A 19961-nucleotide genomic window follows, 5' to 3' on the forward strand; every position below is an offset into this window, starting at 1 on the left:
AAATAAGCAAGGCCTCTCTGGGAATTCACTTGACCACTTTAGCATACAACACTGTTTTTCAGTGGTCAGAAGTTTTGAGGGTTTTTTTTTTTTTTCCTCCCTGGGTTAATTAACTGCTGTTATCATAATTGGCTTTATAAAATAAATAGATTGAATATTCAAAAGTAGAGATGCATACATGCCTAGATACTTATGTGATCTGTAAGTCCACAAATTATTCTGTAATGGTCACTTGAAACTAAATCTAATATGTGCATTTTCTTGATTCCGGTGATGGTTGCATAGGTTTAAATCATATAAACTCACAGTATAAATTGTACACTTCAAATATAATTTATTTCAGAACAGTCATATCTCAATAAAAAAAAACTTCTTACAAAACTGTATCTATTTGTATTGGATAGACCTCAGCTATAGCTCCTCTCTTCCATAAACTGTATTCATGGACAAGTGAACACTCACAACAGGTTAACATGAAAAAAGCAATTAAGTGGAAGGAGAGATTTGAAAACTCAAAACATTTCCTGGCGTCCAGCTGAATTATATTACCCAGTATGGAGGGATGGTCTATACTTCTTATTAAAGATGACCAGGACATAATGTAACATTATGTATCAACTAAAAAGTTATCTTTTTTATTTGTCAGGACAGGCTGTTCTTTTATGCCATGCAGTCATCTAGTCCACAAGAGCATATGATGTGTTTAGTTAAGAAATAGCTGTTTGGTCAGGTAACATGTTTCCTTTCTTTAGGGCCCACATTTGGACTTGCTCTAGTTGTGGTGGATGTGTATAGATACATAATGATGCATAATCAGCCTGTGGCCTGCAGGTTTGCCTTAAGACAGGCCAGCTTCTGTAGTATATTTCAAGATCATGAAACCAGAGAATTCTACTCAGTGCATTTCAGACAATGGCCTTTCTGCTCATGAGAGTCCTCTGCATTGGCAGCTGGCCTCTTTCATGGTTTTAAATCTATCCTCATATTAAAATTAGGACAAGCCTTGGGGCATCTGGCTGGCTCAGTCAGTAGAGTCCACGACTCTTGATCTTGGGTCTATGTATGGGCTCAAGCCCCACATTGAGTGTAGAGATTACTTTTTAAAAGTTGGAACAAGCTGGATTTTGCTTACAAAGATATAGTCCAATAATTTTTTTAGCAAGGCAAGATTTAGGATTCTATAATTAGCATGGACTATCTTCTTTGTGATTCTGTTTTTTAGGGTTTGTTTTTTTTTTTTAAGATTTTATTTATTCATGAGAGACACAGAAAGAGAGGGGGAGACACAGGCAGAGGGAGGAGCAGGCTCCCTGCAGGGAGCCCCATGTGGGACTCGATCCCAAGACCCTGGGATCACAACCTGAGCCAAAGGCAGATGCTCAACCACTGAGCCACCCAGGTGCCCCAACTGATTCTGTTTTTAAAGTCAGTCCCTCAGGGCGCCTGGGTGGCTCAGTTGGTTAAGTGTCAGACTCTTGATTTAGGTTCAGGTCATGGTCTCAGGATTGTGGGATCAAGTCCCATATGGAGCTCCACACCGGACATGGTACCTGCTTATGATTCTCCCTCTCCTTCTACCCCACTACCCCATGTGCATGCACCTTCACTCTTTCTGAATTTTTTTCTAAAAAAAAAAAACCCAAACAAAGTCCCTCATCTAATCCTACCCCTACCTCCATTATCCTCTTTGATTTTTGTGCAAGGTGGGAGCAAAAAGAGTAGAGGGCAAATGCCTGGTTTTCCCTGTGGAATAAAATAGCGAGGAATTGCTGCCTAGTTTGGTTATTCTTTCCTTCAGAAGTAATGGTTCACCCACTTCCTTGTCCTACCCAAGATGTGTGATGCACTCCCATTGACAACTGGAGCCTCCTGTGGTGGTTTTTCTCAAATAGGAAGCCCTGCTATTACCACCCCTACAATCAGTGCTCTAAATAATGCATCTAGTGCTTCTGTAAGGCACTTAAGGTAATACATCACTCCACAATATTCGAGCCACAAGCGATATTTCTCTTATGATTACCGGTGCATTTAGTGGTGCCTTTTGATAAGCAGAGGAGGAAATGAAAACTAGGAACTTGGAGCAGATCACTTGGATTTGAGCAGGCATCTTAATGCTGGAATTTAGGATAAATTGCTTTTATAATATTAGTTTCATGGCAGTGCTTTTTATTGAAAGTATAATTGTTAGGGCCTTTCAAAAGGTATTTTAGAGGCTTAAGAGAATTCACCTTCAATCCATGGAAGTAACTGTGTTGCAGTTCAGTAACAGAAGTGGTCTTGTGTGCCATCTATTGGAATAGGGGGAAATAATCAGCTCAGCCCACATTTTCTAGAGACTCTGTTTTCCCCTTTGTTCTGTGGATTTACCTCACAAACAATGAGAATGCAGTGTGGGCCTGAATTAGCAGTGGATGCTGGCCCTGACGGAAAAACCATCGTGACCCGGGTTGCTTCAATCTCTTGTAAATTACCAACTCCTAATTTACACTGAGCTTAACTACGGGGGCCAAGTCCTGTGCCGAATGCATTAGAGGGTTTATTTCACTTAATCCTCACAACACTAAGTAGATATAGTCTCCGATTCATAGAGGACACAGTTGAAGCTTAGCTTAAGTAAGGAACATGAGGTTTCACAGGGTAAGTTAGAATCAGCAGTCAAACTGAAGTCCGTCTATATCTAAAACCCATACTTAACTACTGCTTTTTTATTTTTATTTTTTTTAAGTAAGTTCTACAGCCATTGTGGGGCTTGAACTCACAACCCTGAGATCAAGAGTCACATGTTCTACCAACTGAGCCAGCCAGGCACCTCTTAACCACTGTCAAACTGGGTGTAGTTAATCTAAGTGAGAACACAAACCCAAGATAGGCCAGAAAAGAAGAAAAACAGTTTGAAAATTAGGCTTTTAAAATATTTTTCTGGCTCACAGAATTAACTTTAAATAATAGCTCACATCTTACCTTCTCCAAGAACTCAGTTGTTTTCTTCTCCCTTCTCTGTAACCATCCTTTATGCCACAAGTCATTAGTATTTGGAATGTTAGAGTTGGGAAAGCCTGAGACCAACCCCTGTACTGATGAAGGAATAGAGGACCAGAGATGAGCCTGAAGTGCCCAGGACATGCAGGGATGGACTAGAACATGGAATGGAACCAGCATCTTGAGGGACTCTTCCATTCCGCCATCTTCCCTGGCCATGACCTGGGCCTTTTCTCTTTGGCTCTTTTCCTAGCTGTGACCTCAAGGGAGTGATCCATGACTCTCTTCCTTTGAGTCCTTGGCCATTCTGCCCCTCAGTTTCTCCCTTGTGTCAAATCCACTCATCCACAACAGTACTGGACTTTTTCTCTGTGGCAAGGGTCTCCAGGAACTCGTTCTAAGAGTAAGTTGAGACAGAATGGTATAGGGACTAAAGGTGGGAAGATAGTCTGAATTCAAATCATCCTCCATCTGCTTGTTGTGTAACCTTGGTCAAGTCTCTTAGCCTCTCCATGCCTTACTTTCCTCATCTGTAACATGGTAATGGTACCTATTTCGGAGAGTTAGTATAAGGATTCAATGAGTAAATCTTTTAAAGGGCTAATACACAAGCACTACACAAACGTTTGTTAAGTAAACAAATATGTTGGCTATGATCTCCATTTAGCAGACAAGGAAACGGAGGCTTATAAGAGGTTATACAACTTGTCCAAATTCATATAATTTACCAGAAGCAGAGCCATGTATTTACTCAGTACTGTTTCCAGGATAGTTTGCTTCTAATTCATAGTCCCATTTGTGCTTACTCAGATCCAGGTTCAGAAGAATATAATTCAAGGGGGTTTTTGACACTATTGAAAATACTGGTCTCTCATTTCCTTCCAACTTATTCTAAAGTCGTTGTGACATTTGCAATTAAGAGTGAGGATGTCAGATTCAATAAGCAAACTGAGTCTTAAAATGCTGACCAAATACTAACATTTATTTCTCTTTTGACCTCAATTAAATGAGCCAGTCCACCCCTTCCACCCCTCCCACTCCCTCTTGCCCTCCCTCCCTAACCATGTTGATCCCATGGTAAAGTTCACAGCTATGCAAAATTGCATTATTATATGCACTAAGCTTTTGGGGGGTTGGGGGAGAATAAGGGTTAACTCCCTTATGTGAATCAACTACTACTACTAGTAATCACTACATGTATGCCTCAGAAGCTCTGGAAATTTCTAGAGGTTTTTCACTGGTTGGATTAAGGGGCCTAGCAGACAGAGCAGACATAGAGGCCTCTGCTGCCAGCAGCCCATCTCGGATGCCCATTGTTCTAGGTTAATGGGATTGACCTGAGGAGCGCCAGCCACGAAGAAGCCATCACAGCCCTGAGGCAGACCCCCCAGAAGGTGCGACTGGTGGTATATAGAGATGAGGCACACTACAGGGATGAGGAGAACTTGGAGATTTTCCCAGTGGATCTGCAGAAAAAGGCTGGCCGAGGGCTGGGTCTGAGCATCGTTGGGAAACGGTAAGGAAATACGTGCAAGTTAACCCTAGGGAGCCTACAAACACTGAAAGAAAAAGTCTTGTGTAAACTAATGATATGGTTTCTAAAACTAACCTACTTATACATATTTGAGTGACACAGGTCACATTTCTGAGCAAGATCTTAACCAGAAAAAGTCTGTCATATGAAGATAGAGCTCAAAGCCCAGGCAATTTGTCCCCATATAGAAGAAGAACAGAGTCAAAAGAGTTTTCTCACCTTGGGGTCCCTTAGATCTACACCTTGCAGGGATGAATTAAAGCAACCATACCCAAGAAACAGCTAATATCAAGAGATAGATTTATTCAGTTTTGAGTTAAGAAAATTGCTCTGCCATGGAGTACCATGTTAATTTCATGTGATGTTAACTGCAACTAATTGGTGAGTTCCAAAAATCAGCTGAATAGGTGTAGTTGAGAGACAAATGTAAATATTTCATGACAGTAGTTTTCATTAAGAAAGATGTCCCCAAAAGAATAACTTGCGACAAAAATGTAGGTAGATCCTATTGACTCGACTTTTGTTTTTTTTTTTTTAATTTTTTTAATTTTTATTTATTTATGATAGTCACAGAGAGAGAAAGAGAGAGAGGCAGAGACAAAGGCAGAGGGAGAAGCAGGCTCCATGCACCGGGAGCCCGACGTGGGATTCGATCCCGGGTCTCCAGGATCGCGCCCTGGGCCAAAGGCAGGCGCCAAACCACTGCGCCACCCAGGAATCCCTTGGCTCGACTTTTGTTTTGAAGTCTGTGCTGCTTTACCCATATGATAGGCATTATAGAATAATAGTAGTAGATTAGAGAAGTAAGTAATGTTTTGAAACTGCAATTCCAGCTTCCATGGTTCACTGGTTTTAGATATTTAGAGTCTATTTATTCCAACAGGGCTACAAGATTTCCAGATGACACCTCAATATGGCCTTAAGTGGTTATCAGCCATCTTCTTAGGAAGAATTGAAGTTGTTTTTTATATGTCACGTCCTATGACCTCACAGACTTCTGATGGCTAGCCTAGTGCTTTTTCCCAGCAGTCCAAGCTGTTATTAAAATAAAAATACTGGAGACAGTTTTTGAGAGCACTGATTTTGTGCCAAGTACTGTGCTATCATGATCTCATTCTGCACCATAAAATCATCACTCTGAAAATGCATTATAAATCAAAAAAGCTGGGGATCCCTGGGTGGCTCAGTGGTTCAGCGCCTGCCTTTGGCCCAGGGCATGATCCTGAAGTCCCAGGATCAAGTCCCACGTCGGGCGCCCGGCATGGAGCCTGCTTCTCCCTCTGCCTGTGTCTCTGCCTTTCTTTCTCTCTCTCTAAGTCTATCATGAATAAATAAATAAAATCTTTAAAAAAAATAAAATTAAGAAATAAACCAAAAAAAGCTGAGACTCCCATTTCTAACTAAACTCAATGCACACCTGGGTTCAGAGTACCTGAGAGAGCCCATGTTGAAGTTTGCTCACTTGTTGTGACCCGTTGCCTGGGGAGACTGCTTAGGGTAATGATTTTTACTTTATTGTCTCATACTGGATTGATAAAACAATCTTCATACAAGACTAGTATTTCAGATGGAATTTGTAATTTTTTTTTAATTTTTATTCATTTATGATAGTCACACAGAGAGAGAGAAAGGCAGAGACAAGGCAGAGGGAGAAGCAGGTTCCATGCACTGGGAGCCCGACGTGGGACTCGATCCCGGGTCTCCAGGATCGCGCCCTGGGCCAAAGGCAGGCGCTAAACTGCTGCGCCACCCAGGGATCCCCAGATGGAGTTTGTAAGGAACATTCACATTCCTTAGCCCAGAAAGTTCCCTTGTAAAGGGTCAAGTGTATAAGCCCTCACAATTCATAATTTGACTTAGCAATTCCATGAATGAAAGTGTGTTCTGATGGTGTGTTTGTCAATATGTTATCCGTTGCACATTGTTTGCAATAGCTAGTGAATGACAATAACCTATACATATTTTTTATCAATAGTTTACTCCTCATGAAATTAAGGAACATCTGTAGAATTGTAGACAGCCCTAAAAAAACAATGAGGAAGCCCCAAGTACTCATAAAAAACCAATTGCCAAGGTGTTCCAAGTGAAAAAGATAAAAATGAAACTAGAGGAAAAAACTCTGAAGGAGAGTATGTGCATATACATCTATCTATTCACACACATATGTGCTATATGTACATGCATTTGGTGATGTGTACACAGAATCTCTCTCGAAGGTACACAAGAAAAAGGTAACATTGGTTACCTCTGGAAAAGGAATTTGGGGTCTGGGGAACAGAGGTGAGAAGGAGACTTTTCAACATCTTTCTCTACTTTTTAAACTCTTGAAGTTTGGGACACCTAGGTGGCTCAGCAGGTGAGAGTCTGCCTTTGGCTCAGGTCGTGATCCTGGAGTCCCAGGGTTGGTCCCACTTCGGGCTCCCTGCATGGAGCCTACTTCTCCTTCTGCCTGTGTCTCTGCCTCTCTCTCTCTCTCTCTCTCTCTCTCTCTCTCTGTGTGTGTGTGTGTGTCTCATGAATAAGTAAATAAAATCTTAAAAGTAAAATAAACTCTTGAATTTTGAGATATTTATTTACTCCTCAAATAAATATAATTAAAACAATAATAAAGACAGGAAAAGGGAGCGAGAAAATAGAAATAGATCAGATGCTAATAATTGAGCTCATCTATAAGGAAATAACTTGTACATTTTAAGAGTACTTAACTCTACTTTTTAAGTGAATTTCATTTCATTCACTAAGATTATCCTCTTGCAGAAATGATGCCCTTGAGCCAATAAAAATGAATATTACAGTAGGCAGCATAAATAGGTATAAACTATTTAAAGGGCAAGCATTCTGAGGCTTATCATTTTGGAAGTTAGTGGACATTATTGGATGAGATGGCTTTGCAGGACCCATCTTTAGGTTTTAGTGAAACTGTACAGAATGTCAGTAATCTCAGATTTACTAAAGTGATACTAAATTGTGCCATTACCCCCTGCTTTATGGTATTCACAGAAATGGAAGTGGAGTGTTTATTTCTGACATCGTGAAAGGAGGAGCTGCAGACCTTGATAGGAGATTGATTCAGGGAGATCAGATCTTATCTGTGAATGGGGAGGACATGAGAAATGCTTCACAGGAGACAGTGGCCACTGTCCTCAAGGTGAGTCCCCAGGCTGCTGTCTGCCTGGCTGATATAACTGACGTCCAGAGGGAACCATTCTAATCGAGCTTGGTTATAAAATGGGTTAGACTTGTGCTATCTCTAGTTTTAATTGGAGGTCTAATCTCTGATAATTTTATACCATCATAACTATCGTTACAAGAAAGCCACTATGTTGACTAACAGGATTGAAGAGAAACCTCTTTGGGGATTTCTTTTTTTTTTTTTTTTTAAATATATTTATTTGACAGAGAGCACAAGCAGGGGGAGGAGCAGAGGGAGAAGCAGGCTCCGCACTGAGCAGGGAGCCTGACATGGGGCTTGACCCCAGGACCCCGGGATCATGACCTGAGCTGAAGGCAGACACTCAACCAACTGAGCCACACAGGCACCCCTCTTTGGGGATTTCTAAGCTAGTTTTTATGCTTGGGAGAATCCAAGTACCCACAATTATCCTCTAAATGCGTTAGATGGGTAAGTTCACCTGGAATCACAAGATTCATCTTTTTCTCTCTAAATCTGTGTTTTCATGAATTTACCAAATCCAGCTTTTATTGCTTGAGGGACCATCAAAGATTATCTAGACCAGTTCCTCTGTTTCACAAATGAAGTTTGAAAAAGTAGAGCAGCATGTCCAAGATGAGAAGGATTTGTTTGAGTGGGTTTCCCACCATCCAAGCTGTTTCTCACTGAAGTTGTAGAGAAACTAGGTTCAGAATTAACCTTCCAAGTATCTCTGCCACGTGGACCCTACCTCCCTTGGAGGAAACTGATTAATAAAAATTCTTGTAAATTTCCATTCAACTATAACCAGCTGCATCTTAAAGTGTTTCACAAATAGCTCTGGAAACTTTTGCAAAGACAAATAAACTTTGCGTATTTTAAAATCCTGATTTCCTAGTATAGTCAACTGTCTATGTCACTTATGACTTAATGAGAGAATTTGTTATGTGTAGATTGCTTGACTTTTCTATCTTCTGTTCACCACTTTTTCTTAATTATATCACTGCTCATGAATACTTTCATCAGAGGGAGAAGGAAGAGGTGAATTGAAATGTAATACTTTTACCATGTTTAAAGAAGTCATGAAGTTATGAGATGAATACCATTGAATTAATTTTTGTTATTTTGTGTGATTTTTTTTTTTTGATTACTGAATTACTTTTTCCCCTCTTGCTTTCATTGCCTATTTACAATTCTTGGTGCAGTGATGAGTGGAAGCTCTGCCATGGTAATTTAGAATACAAATACTGTTTTTCACGTCTTTTCTTATCTTCCCAAGTGTGCACAGGGGCTGGTGCAACTAGAGATTGGAAGACTCCGAGCTGGTTCCTGGACCTCCTCGAGGAAGACCTCACAGAACAGTCAGGTTGTTGATGGCTTCCTGTCAGACTGACTCACTCACCTATCCCCACTGGGAGAGAGTCCTCTGTTTCATAAATGATTGGAAATAATATGTACAACACCAAGTTTAGTGCATTTTCAGGTGTTTGAAATAAAAATGAAAGGCAGGATGGAAATTTATTAATATTCGTTAATCCCTAGATTTTTCTCTCCTTTAGTGCCTGCCAGTGTTTCCTTAGAACCACTTTTCTCGTCCACTAGTAGTTCTATATCGTCTATGCATGCATGTACACAGCTGTGTTTATTTAAAAAAAAAGAAAAGAAGAAACATCTGGTGGCAATTTGACCCTCATTAGCACAACATTGTTCTATTCATTCAATTAAATATTGCTATAAAGTTAACTTGTGAATAGCCACTCACACATGCTAAGGGCAATTAATGGCATATTCCTAAGAGAGCAAGTGTGGGGGGTTCTCCTCTGAGAGGGAGGCCTTAATGGGTGATATTTTGTGGATTAGCAAACATCTTATGTTTATTTGCAAGGCTGATGTAAGTGCCACTTTTTTTTTTAACAAAGTATATTTCAAAGTTTTGGGTTTTTGTTTTGTTTTGTTTTGTTTTCATTATAATGGCTGACAAAATCAAGATGGTAGACTGTATGTTTAGTCCCAGTTGGTACATAATGAAGCTGTAGAAACTTACATGTGACCTCCATCTCCTTTGTGGGTAATAGATGGGCCTTTGTTGTGAAGTTAAAAGCATGAGTTTTGGTCCCCTCCCTGGTTGCCTTAGATTTAAAGCCTCTCCTACGCCTTTGTTAGAAGTCCTTCTGAAGTTGGGGTTAGCACACAGGTGCTTCTGGAATGCTATGAATGGCCTCCTTTGCTTCACTGGTAGTAGAAAATAGGTAAAGAAAAATACTGTGGTTCAGCTAGGATTACAGACAAGCTGTCTTGTCTTAGAGAATCTTAAATGCAGTGAAACTCAAAACATCATGTTAAGTTTAGACTGTTTTTTCTCTTTCATTTCTGGCCTACCCAATGAGCAGCATATATCTTGTGTACCAGGCACAGTGTTGGCAGTGGGACTCCAGGAGCAAATGGTTGATAGTGATTCTGAGCAGACTTGTATCAACAGTGGGAACTTCAGGTGCAAAATAGTTGTCTCAGCTTCTTCCTTAGAGGAAGGATTGAGTGATTTCACTAAAGCCTTGTAGTACACAGAATTCACACTGAATAATACTGAGGATAAGATTTTTCTTCCTTGGAAAATATGGGAGGGTGCCACAGAGGAAGCTCCATTGCATATCACTGCAAAAAGAGTTTGATCCATTGAAAAGAGGGAGAAGCTATCCCAGATTGAATAGCATATGCAAAAACACAAAGGGATACAAAGAATTCCAGAATGTGTTTTAAGAAAAGTTTGAACTGAAAGATGAAGTAGTAAGTAGAACTAGATTTGTGTCCTTTTTTTTTTTATTTTTTTAATTTTATTTATTTATTCATGATAGTCACAGAGAGAGAGACAGAGGCAGAGACACAGACAGAGGGAGAAGCAGGCTCCATGCAGAGAGCCCGACGTGGGATTTGATCCCTAGTCTCCAGGATTGCGCCCAGGGCCAAAGGCAGGCACCAAACCACTGCACCACCCAGGGATCCCTAGATTTCTGTCCTTGAGGAACATGTATAAGAATGCCTTAGTGATTAATAAAATTCACACTCGGGTTAAATACAGAGCTAACAAATTTAGAAGCTCTATTATTAAATGTCAATAAAACCATCATCACCATTCAGCTAATATATAAATGAGAGCTGTCCTGTTTTAGAAATGTAAGGCAAAGTATCTAATACTTTTATCTAACACTTGCACAGAATTTTTACCTTAGGGTGTAGAAGTTGTTTTTTGTTTTGTTTTGTTTTTAAGATTTTATTTATTTATTCATGAGAGACGCAGAGAGAGAAAGTGAGACAGAGACACAGGCAGAGGGAGAAGCAGGCTCCATGCAGGGAGCCCGACATGGGACTCGATTCCGGGTCTCCAGGATCACACCCTGGGCCGAAGGCAGGCGCTAAAGCACTGAGCCACCAGGGCTGCCCCGGGTGTAGAAGTTTAATTCAATTTTAAGAAAAACAGTAAATATGTTTTATCCTTACTTTGTCCTTAAAATTTTAGCTGAGATGATATGAGAATCCACCATGATATTTGGCTAATTGAAAGAAGGCTTATAGCTAACTGTGAAAAGTAAATGTCCTCCATCATCATGAGCTGAAGACCAGCCTATGACCTGACCAGAGAAACAGAAGATCCCATTTCCAAACATTTCCACCTTCAGACCCTCTAAGGGCACAGATTTCTTTACTGGAAATTATAAGATGGGAAGATAAATGTTTTCTTATGAGGGCCAAGGAGAATTATAATTTGTTGACTTGGCCTAGAGAATGTGGGTTCATTAAGAGAGATCTTCTATTCTTGGGGCCACTGACCATCTTTTTTTTTTTTTAAATGTCTTTTCCCATCAACCAAAAAAGAGTATCTTTACTCCACAGAGGAAAGTGTGTAATGGAAAAGCACTTGAGAAGTCTTTTCCTCAGATAACTGAGGGAACACTGCCAGGCACAGTTCATATTTATAAAGGCTGTGGCAAACACTGTTCTAAGATTTTTCAGGGAAAAGTTATAATATGCTCTACTTCCTCAATTCTGAATATTTATTATAGCACTATTGATTTAATTAATATTCTTTCAGGAAAAATATAAAAATACTCCTTTAAATATATATATCCAGGGATGCCTGGGTGGCTCAATGGTTGGGCACCTGTCTTCAACTCTGGGCATGATCCCCCAGTCTCAGGATCGAGTCCCACATCCGGCTCCCTGAATGGAGCCTGCTTCTCCCTCTGCCTATGTCTCTGCCTCTCTCTGTATCCCTCATGAATAAATAAATAAAATATTTTTAAAAATAAATATATATATGTATATGTACATATATCCATTGTGAAAGTTATGATGTCTGTAACTTACTTTGAAATGAATTCTTAAAAATTGATGAATAGATGAATGGATATGTGATAAAGGAAATCCAGCAAAATATTGATTGTGGAATGTAGGTGGCATGCATATGAATGTCTTCTGCATAATTCACCTTTTCTGTTTGTTTGAATATTTTCATATTTAAGGAATTAAAATATTAAACAACTTGCTTCAAAGAACTAAGGAAATGAATCAAATTATAATTTATCAGATTAGGGATCCCTGGGTGGCGCAGCGGTTTGGCGCCTGCCTTTGGCCCAGGGCGCAATCCTGGAGACCGGGGATCGAGTCCCGTGTCGGGCTCCCAGTGCATGGAGCCTGCTTCTCCCTCTGCCTGTGTCTCTGCCTCTCTCTCTCTCTCTCTCTCTCTGTGTGTGTGTGTGACTATCATAAATAAATTTTAAAAAAATTAAAAATAAATAAATAATTTATCAGATTATAATCGTGATCTTAGGTTTAGTCCAAAATTTTAAGGCAATTAGACATAACCTCGATACTTGGTAGAAAACATTCTTTATGCATTACTGCTTACCTTTTTTTTTTTTTTTTTTGGTTACGTTATTTTCTGCATTGGAAAGGTCTTCCACTGTGTATAGATTCTCATTGAATAGCTACTAGCTATATTGACTATATAACATAGATCCCAAATATCTATTTAAATGAATAAAAAGGACAATAATGGAAGTATAACTAATTGGACTCAGTTACCACTGATTCCAGGAAAATCTTTGAGAAAAAAAAATTTAACCCATTCCTAAAACAGTATGTTCCCTTGACATTTGCTGCTTTCCCCTACAGCTGAGGAGAAAGCTTCTGTTAGTCAAGATTTCATTATAGTTATTTTAGCAAAACAGATCACGCAATTTGGGTAATAAGGTAATAAATGTTGACTGTAGCCCCAAATGACACAGAATGCCATTAACTGATCATATATAAACACTATGTAACAACCTAGGAAAATGTTTTTGACTTCATGTGGAGCAAGAAAAGCTTAAATTATTGCATGTTTTCTATCTTGGTGATTGAAACCATATATAAAAGCACATGTAATGGGGAAAGCAATGGAAAAATGTCAGGTGGGATTGGGTCAGAGTGGTAAGAATGTGAGTAGGGGTCATTTATGTTTTCCCTTTTAGCCTCTACAGAATTTTCTATTACATGCTTATGGCTACTTTGGTAATTAAGATACTAAGTATTTTTAAGACCGCGTCAGTGTCTCAGCACAGCTGACCACCAGGTTTCCTTTCCAGGGGAGCCAGCACAGCACCCACAGCAGCTTCCATCCCTCCCTGGCTCCTGTCATCACCAGCCTGCAAAACCTGGTCGGCACAAAAAGAGCTACAGATCCTTCCCTAAAAACTTCAGGTATTAGTTGGACATGCCTCCAGCAAAAAAAAAAAAAAAAAAAAAAAAAAAAAAAAAACTCTGCTACCCAAATTTTTAAAAATATTAAATATTTTTTAAAAACAATCTCTTCACCTTCAATTCAGATGTGTTTAAATCTTCAAACATGTGCCCATAAGCCCCAAGCTTTATGAAAAGCCTGTTCTAAAGAAAGTAAAGCCATAGAGATTCATTTTGGGTATGTGCCTTTAACTTTATACCAATTACATGGAAAACAGGAAAGCAGAAATCTAAAGTACCTTATAAAGAAAAACCATTTCCAAAGAGAAAAATTTCAAATTACAGGTCACTTGAGGAAGGTCAAAAGTGCATATACCATTGTGGGTGGGGCACAGCAAGGGGTGTCTTTAAGTCTTTCTTTGAGGAGAGTGTTGTCTTCCATTAAGGCAGGAAAATGTAACAGTGAAACCCAGTCAGTCAACCCCTCCAAGCCACTTAAGCACCATATCCTGGGCAGCTGCTAGTACCACCATCAGCTTTTGTCAGACCACATGGTTATGACATCTACCTCAAACAGAAGCCCTCTTTAAAATAGCCCCTAATCAGTGGTTGCCAGTTTGGATTTTGAGAAAGAATGTAATGCCTCTTTGTATTCTCTCTTGAAAGGCCTAGAAAATGATACTGTTTTTATGGGAGAATATTAAATCTTATGTTACTTCTTAATTTTAAAAAGTTAATTGCATCGCTTCATTATTTATAGGCACGGATATGGGACCAAGGACTGTTGAGATAATCAGGGTAAGTCAATAATTTGGTATTTTTTCTGGTTTGTTATATTTGCCTAAAATGTATATTTCCTCCTCAATACAATTTGTTGGCTTGTTAGTGTGCTCTTTTAAGTTAAGTGTGCTCTGAAGGAATTAAGTAGTCTACATAGCATAAATAGACTTAGAAAAATACAAAAAAGACACATAGGGGACCCCTGTGAATTTTTTGGTATGTCCCATCTGCTATGTTTTGTGCATGTTTAAGTTTTATAAAACAACTCCCCCCAAAATGGTATCCTATTAAACATACTCTTGTAGCTTGTCTTTTGACTTTAATTTTTTTTTTAAGATTGTATTTATTTAGAGAGGGAGAGAGAGAGTGAGTGAGCATTTACGAGCATGAGGTGGGGGGTACAGAAGGAGGGAATCTCAAGCTGACTCCTGGCAGAGTATGGAGCCCTATGTGGGGCCTGATCCCAGGACCCTGAGACATAAGCTGAGCCAAAAATCAAGAGTCAGAAGCTTAACTAACTGCAACACCCAGGTGCCCCTATCTTCTTCACTTTAAAGCATGAACTTTTAGCCATGCTAGTATTTTTTGATGGCGTATAGCATGATTTTTATTGGTTGCATAGTATTCCATCATATAACTGTGCTGTAATTTTCATAATCAGCTTTCTCCTACTAAACAATTAGCATACTTCTCAACCTTTGTTCTTATAGCAACATCTTTGATTTTCTTTTTGTCTATATCTTGGGTGATTTCCTCGGGACTCATTCCTAGACATGAAATTATTGAGTCCAAAGCCACACCTATTATTTAAAGGCTTTGATACATATTGCTAAATTGCCTTCCTGAAAAGATTGTGTAAGATATATTTAGGTTCTTAAAGTGGTCATATCCTGATTTTCAAACTCTTGTATGATACCTAGAATATTGGAAAGTACTTTATTTTGATCACTTTTAACCATTAAATTTCGGATTCAAGGGATCCCTGGGTGGCACAGCGGTTTAGCGCCTGCCTTTGGCCCAGGGCACGATCCTGGAGACCCAGGATCGAATCCCACGTTGGGCTCCCGGTGCATGGAGCCTGCTTCTCCCTCTGCCTGTGTCTCTCTCTCTCTCTCTCTCTCTCTCTCTCTCTCTCTCTTTGCGACTATCAAAAATAAATAAAAATTGAATTAAAAAAATTAAATGAGGAAAAATTCCTTAAAAAAATAAATAAATAAATAAATTTGGGATTCAAGAAGTACTAACACATATATATATCTCCTTGTTATAATCATGGTTCAACTGCAGCGATATTTAGCATAACTTAGTTCTCTGGAATCAGTCATAGCTGTGTTTGAAAGCACTCTAGCATTTATTAGCTCTATGGCCTTTGACAACTTGCTCAAGTTTTCTCATCTATAGACTGAGGATGACAACACTGACCTCACAAGGTAAATCTTTTTGTATGGATTAAATGAGATAATGCAAGTAGTATACTTGGCATAGTACTTATGCATCATAAATGTCCAGCAAGTGGCATCCATTATTATTGACTACAACTTGAAGTAAATCTGCTTTATTTGTTCCTAGTATCGTTCCATCAGTGTGGCAACCCAGGTGTTCCTATGATGGGAAAGTTAAATTTGCCAGTATGTACATAGTTAAATTACAGAAGCATTATGATGGATTTAAACAAAGCCAAGTTATTCTATAAATCTCTCCTCATTCCAAGGTTTATAAAATATCATTTCATGGGAGTGCCTGGGTGGTGCAGTTGATTGAGCATCCAACTCTTGGTTTCGACTAGGTCGTAATCTCACAGTGGTGAGATTGAGCCCCTCGTCAGCCTAGGAGCTCAGCAGCAAAGTCTGCTTGAATTTCCCTCCTTCTCTCTACCCCTCCTGCTCCGGCTCACATGTGCTCTCTCTCTCTCAAATAAATGGTAAGTCTTATATATATATATAATTTTATGTTTCCTTAGTTATTTCAGCCACTCTTTTTTACAGGCTTTTATAAAAGGGCTGCTCCCAGCAACGGTATTGTCCCACACATGTTCCAAGCAGAAACATTTGTGATGAAGCGCATCTTGCCATTTTGCATGCTTTGCTTTACTATTGATGCACTCAAAAAATATAAGCTAGACATAAAGTCGTCCGAAACCAGGTATAAACTACCCATGACTGGAGAGGTCAGCTTTGCCATTCTTCTTTTATAGGCCTGACATGGCAGCATTTAAAGCATTATTATTTATTTTTAAAGATTTTTATTTATTTATTCATGAGAGACACAGACAGAGAGGCAGGTTCCATGCAGGGACCCCAATGCGGGACTCCATCCCAGGACCCCGGGATCACACTCTGGGCCGAAGGCAGGCGCTCAACCGCTGAGCCACCCAGGCGTCCCTAAAAGTATAATTAATAATAAATAGTAATTCCTCACACTTATGTGACATGGGTTTTTGAAGTTCTTTCATTTATGATTTTTGTTGTCATTTTGTTCTTTTCCCATTTTCCAACTTTATGAGGTAAAACTGAAGCACACTAAGCTGTGTATATTTTTAAATAATCAGTTAAAACTTCAAAAGTCTTACTACCATATAAGTCCCACAACCACACCACTAATATTTATGCCTATGTTGACATTTACATAAATTGAGAACCCCACCAAACCATGTTGTCATTTTTTACTCCTCACTGCCCTGCATCTTTTAAAGAACTGAAAAAAAAAAATGGGACATATTTTCTTTGCATACTGAGTAATTTAGGACTTTATCCCGGGACCATATAAGTCCACAACCACACCACTAATATTTATGCCTATGTTGACATTTACATAAATTGAGAACCCCACCAAACCATGTTGTCATTTTTTACTCCTCACTGCCCTGCATCTTTTAAAGAACTGAAAAAAAAAAATGGGACATATTTTCTTTGCATACTGAGTAATTTAGGACTTTATCCCGGGACCTCATGAACGCTCTGCCGTGTAGACTCTGAGGAGAGTCGCTGTTTGGTTCCTGAGCAGTGGCCCACATCCCAGGTGTGCCCTGTGTCAGTCTGCCCTGCACATGTGTAGCTTAGAATGAAGCCTGAGACTTCTGTGGGTTCCCTCCCAGAGATAGAGGGCTCCCCTTCTCAGGCTCCCTAGATACCAGCTTCCTTCCTTCCTTTATTCACGGGCCACCAGTGCGGCCTGAGCCTACAGAAGAGGCCAAGACCGCCCCCCGCCGGGGCCCCCCTGCCTGGCTCCTCTGGCCTGGAAGATGGGGCCAGACAGGCACTGGGGTCAGGGAGTGACTCCCTGAGCAGCCTCACCTTCAGGAAAACAGCAAGGAGGTGTCACCCCCTGCTGCTTGGTCTCCAGGTTTTTGCCTGTCCCCCAGGTTTGTTGGTTCCATGACTTTTCAGAAGCCTCAGGTAGTTCGTTATTTCCTGTGTTTGACAGAGTTGTCCGTTTTGCTCAGCAGGTCAGAGAGGCTACAGTTTGTGCAAATGCCACCACAATGAAACTGGAACTCCACAGTCGTTCTTTCAGTGATTTTTATTTTATTTCTTTTTAAATATTTTATTTATTTATTCATGAAAGACACAGAGAGAGAGAGAGGCAGAGGGAGAAGCAGGCTCCATGCAGGAAGCCCGATGGGGGACTCGATCCTGGGACTCCAGGATCACGCCCTGGGCCAAAGGCAGATGCTCAACCACTGAGCCACCCAGGCGTCCCCTTTCAGTGATTTTTAAAGTTGTCACCCAGTGCTACCAATGTGCTCGGACGTGGACGAGGGCCAGGCCCTCTTCACCAAGGTCCCAGTGAACCAGGCTGCCTCCGCGCAGTCTTAGCGGGCGTTCCCGGGCGCGTCTCACTGCTCTCTGCAAACTCCGTTGTCATTACAGTGGGTGTCCTCTCGGATCCTTTGTTGTAATGCAGCCGTGCAGCTCTTTTACAGCCAAGTGTGTTTGTTCACACCCAGAAGAGCATGATATGTGTGGCAGTTTAATCATAAACACCATATGAGAACATACTTGCCAAGTCTGCATCAAAATTGGCCACTAAACTGAGCAGTAACATAGGGTTGTTTTGTATTTTTTTTGTTGTTGTTTTTACTCCTACTGTTGCCTTTTATTGAGCCTCCTTTGTAGGCTAGGACTGCACTGTATCATCTCATTTAATCCTCAGACCAGCATAACGACAGAAGCTCTAAGAGCTTAAGGAACTGCCTTAAGATACACTGCCCCCTCGGCCCCACCCCCAGCTCACTGAGTTCTAGAGCTGAAGCACAGGTCTTTCTGACTCCAAACACACTGCACTTAACTTCTCTGTTACCCTGGCCTGCTGCATCATGGAAGGATTTTGTTCAGCAGCTATCCAGGAGCAATGAGGTTGTGTTTTTTTATTAAATACACTGTGTTTTCCTTCTTTCTTTAGGAGCTCAGTGATGCCCTTGGAATCAGTATTGCCGGAGGAAAAGGAAGTCCCTTAGGAGACATCCCAATATTTATTGCCATGATTCAGGCCAGTGGTGTGGCTGCACGTACCCAGAAGCTTAAGGTAAACAAAAGGAGAATGGTGAAGTGCTAACAGCATGTATTGGGAGACAGAGTTGCAGCCACTGGCGCTTTATTTCAAGTTGGAATTCCAACGGAGACCCTCGCTGAGGGCAAGATGCATTAGAGAAAGTTTACACCTAAAATTCATTAGGTCCCTGGGCATATAAAAATCTTATTGTTTGTATCAAAGCTTCTCGATGAAAGAAGAAATTGCAGCTCATTTGCAAAGCCTCCCATACCATTTTTAGCACTTCATTCCACCCGGAATTAATTTTCACCTCGGAGAGATTTGACCGTAGAATCGTCCTTCAACCAGAAGAATGAACGTTCTTATGATTTTTTTTCCCCTCATTGCCCCTTCATCTTAACTTAGGTAGAAAAATAAAGGAGAAAACATTTGGCTTCCTCATTAGAGCTTTATTGAACAGTTAATTTGTATGCCTCACTATTACTGGTGAATGGATGTATGAATCACCACCATTGCCAAAATACAAAAGTGGCCTGCCGTGCCTTCCCATAATCAAATCTGACCCCCTTCTTGTTTCTCTGATTGGTCTGTATTTGGGGAGAGCCATAAAAATTCCTCATGCTTCTGGAACATGCATACACAGTAGAAACACAGAATCTTCACAATAGCCACAAATGGGAAATATGACTTACAAAGAATTTTAAGCATTCTTCTCAAATTTAATTTTTCTTAATGATAGTGATTTTCTACCACTTTTGTACTTCCAGGTTGGAGATCGGATTGTCAGCATTAATGGGCAACCTTTGGATGGGCTGTCTCACGCGGATGTGGTTAATCTGCTGAAGAACGCCTACGGGCGCATTATCCTGCAGGTATTGCCATCAATGGAACATGCAGCTGCTTGAGGCAGATAAGTGGCGTGCAAAAAAGATTGAGCGTCACTGGCAGTAGGCATCACCGCCCAGCAGGGTGCTTGCTGATGTGAATTATGAAGGTTGAAAGCAAGAAATTATTATTTTTATTCAGAAATTCTTTAATGCCACCCATACAGGCAGTGAGCATGATTATATGAAAGCATAACAAGGAGAGAAAAATTACTCTTTGCTTCACATGATAAATCAACAAGGCTTTTAGCTTCCAGCATTCTTTTGTAAATCAAAGTTTGTGAGGAATAGGAAATGATTTCTTTTCTTATGCCCCAAAACTGTTACCGAACTGCCCAAACACGGTTTCTTCCACTCCCTTTATAGGAAGGATAAAATACAATGCTCTTCTTCCCATAGCATAAATGATTGCCAACACTGTTAAATT

General features: G+C 40.2%; 1 protein-coding gene across 4 annotated transcripts in view; it reads left to right on the forward strand.

Moving 5' to 3' along the window:
* The window catches only part of PATJ (PATJ crumbs cell polarity complex component), a 354647-nt gene that overhangs the window by 309204 nt on the left and 25482 nt on the right, over nucleotides 1–19961 (forward strand). For all 4 annotated transcript variants that reach the window (XM_055305729.1, XM_055305727.1, XM_055305728.1 and 1 more), the window contains 7 exons: nucleotides 4302–4495; nucleotides 7514–7661; nucleotides 8944–9030; nucleotides 13286–13400; nucleotides 14140–14177; nucleotides 18561–18683; nucleotides 19418–19522. In XM_055305729.1, the coding sequence (XP_055161704.1) occupies nucleotides 4302–4495; nucleotides 7514–7661; nucleotides 8944–9030; nucleotides 13286–13400; nucleotides 14140–14177; nucleotides 18561–18683; nucleotides 19418–19522 (810 nt within the window). The remainder of the gene's footprint in view (nucleotides 1–4301; nucleotides 4496–7513; nucleotides 7662–8943; nucleotides 9031–13285; nucleotides 13401–14139; nucleotides 14178–18560; nucleotides 18684–19417; nucleotides 19523–19961) is intronic.

Source organism: Nyctereutes procyonoides, unplaced genomic scaffold (genome assembly GCF_905146905.1).
Source record: "Nyctereutes procyonoides isolate TBG_1078 unplaced genomic scaffold, NYPRO_anot_genome, whole genome shotgun sequence".
Classification (NCBI taxonomy): domain Eukaryota; kingdom Metazoa; phylum Chordata; class Mammalia; order Carnivora; family Canidae; genus Nyctereutes; species Nyctereutes procyonoides.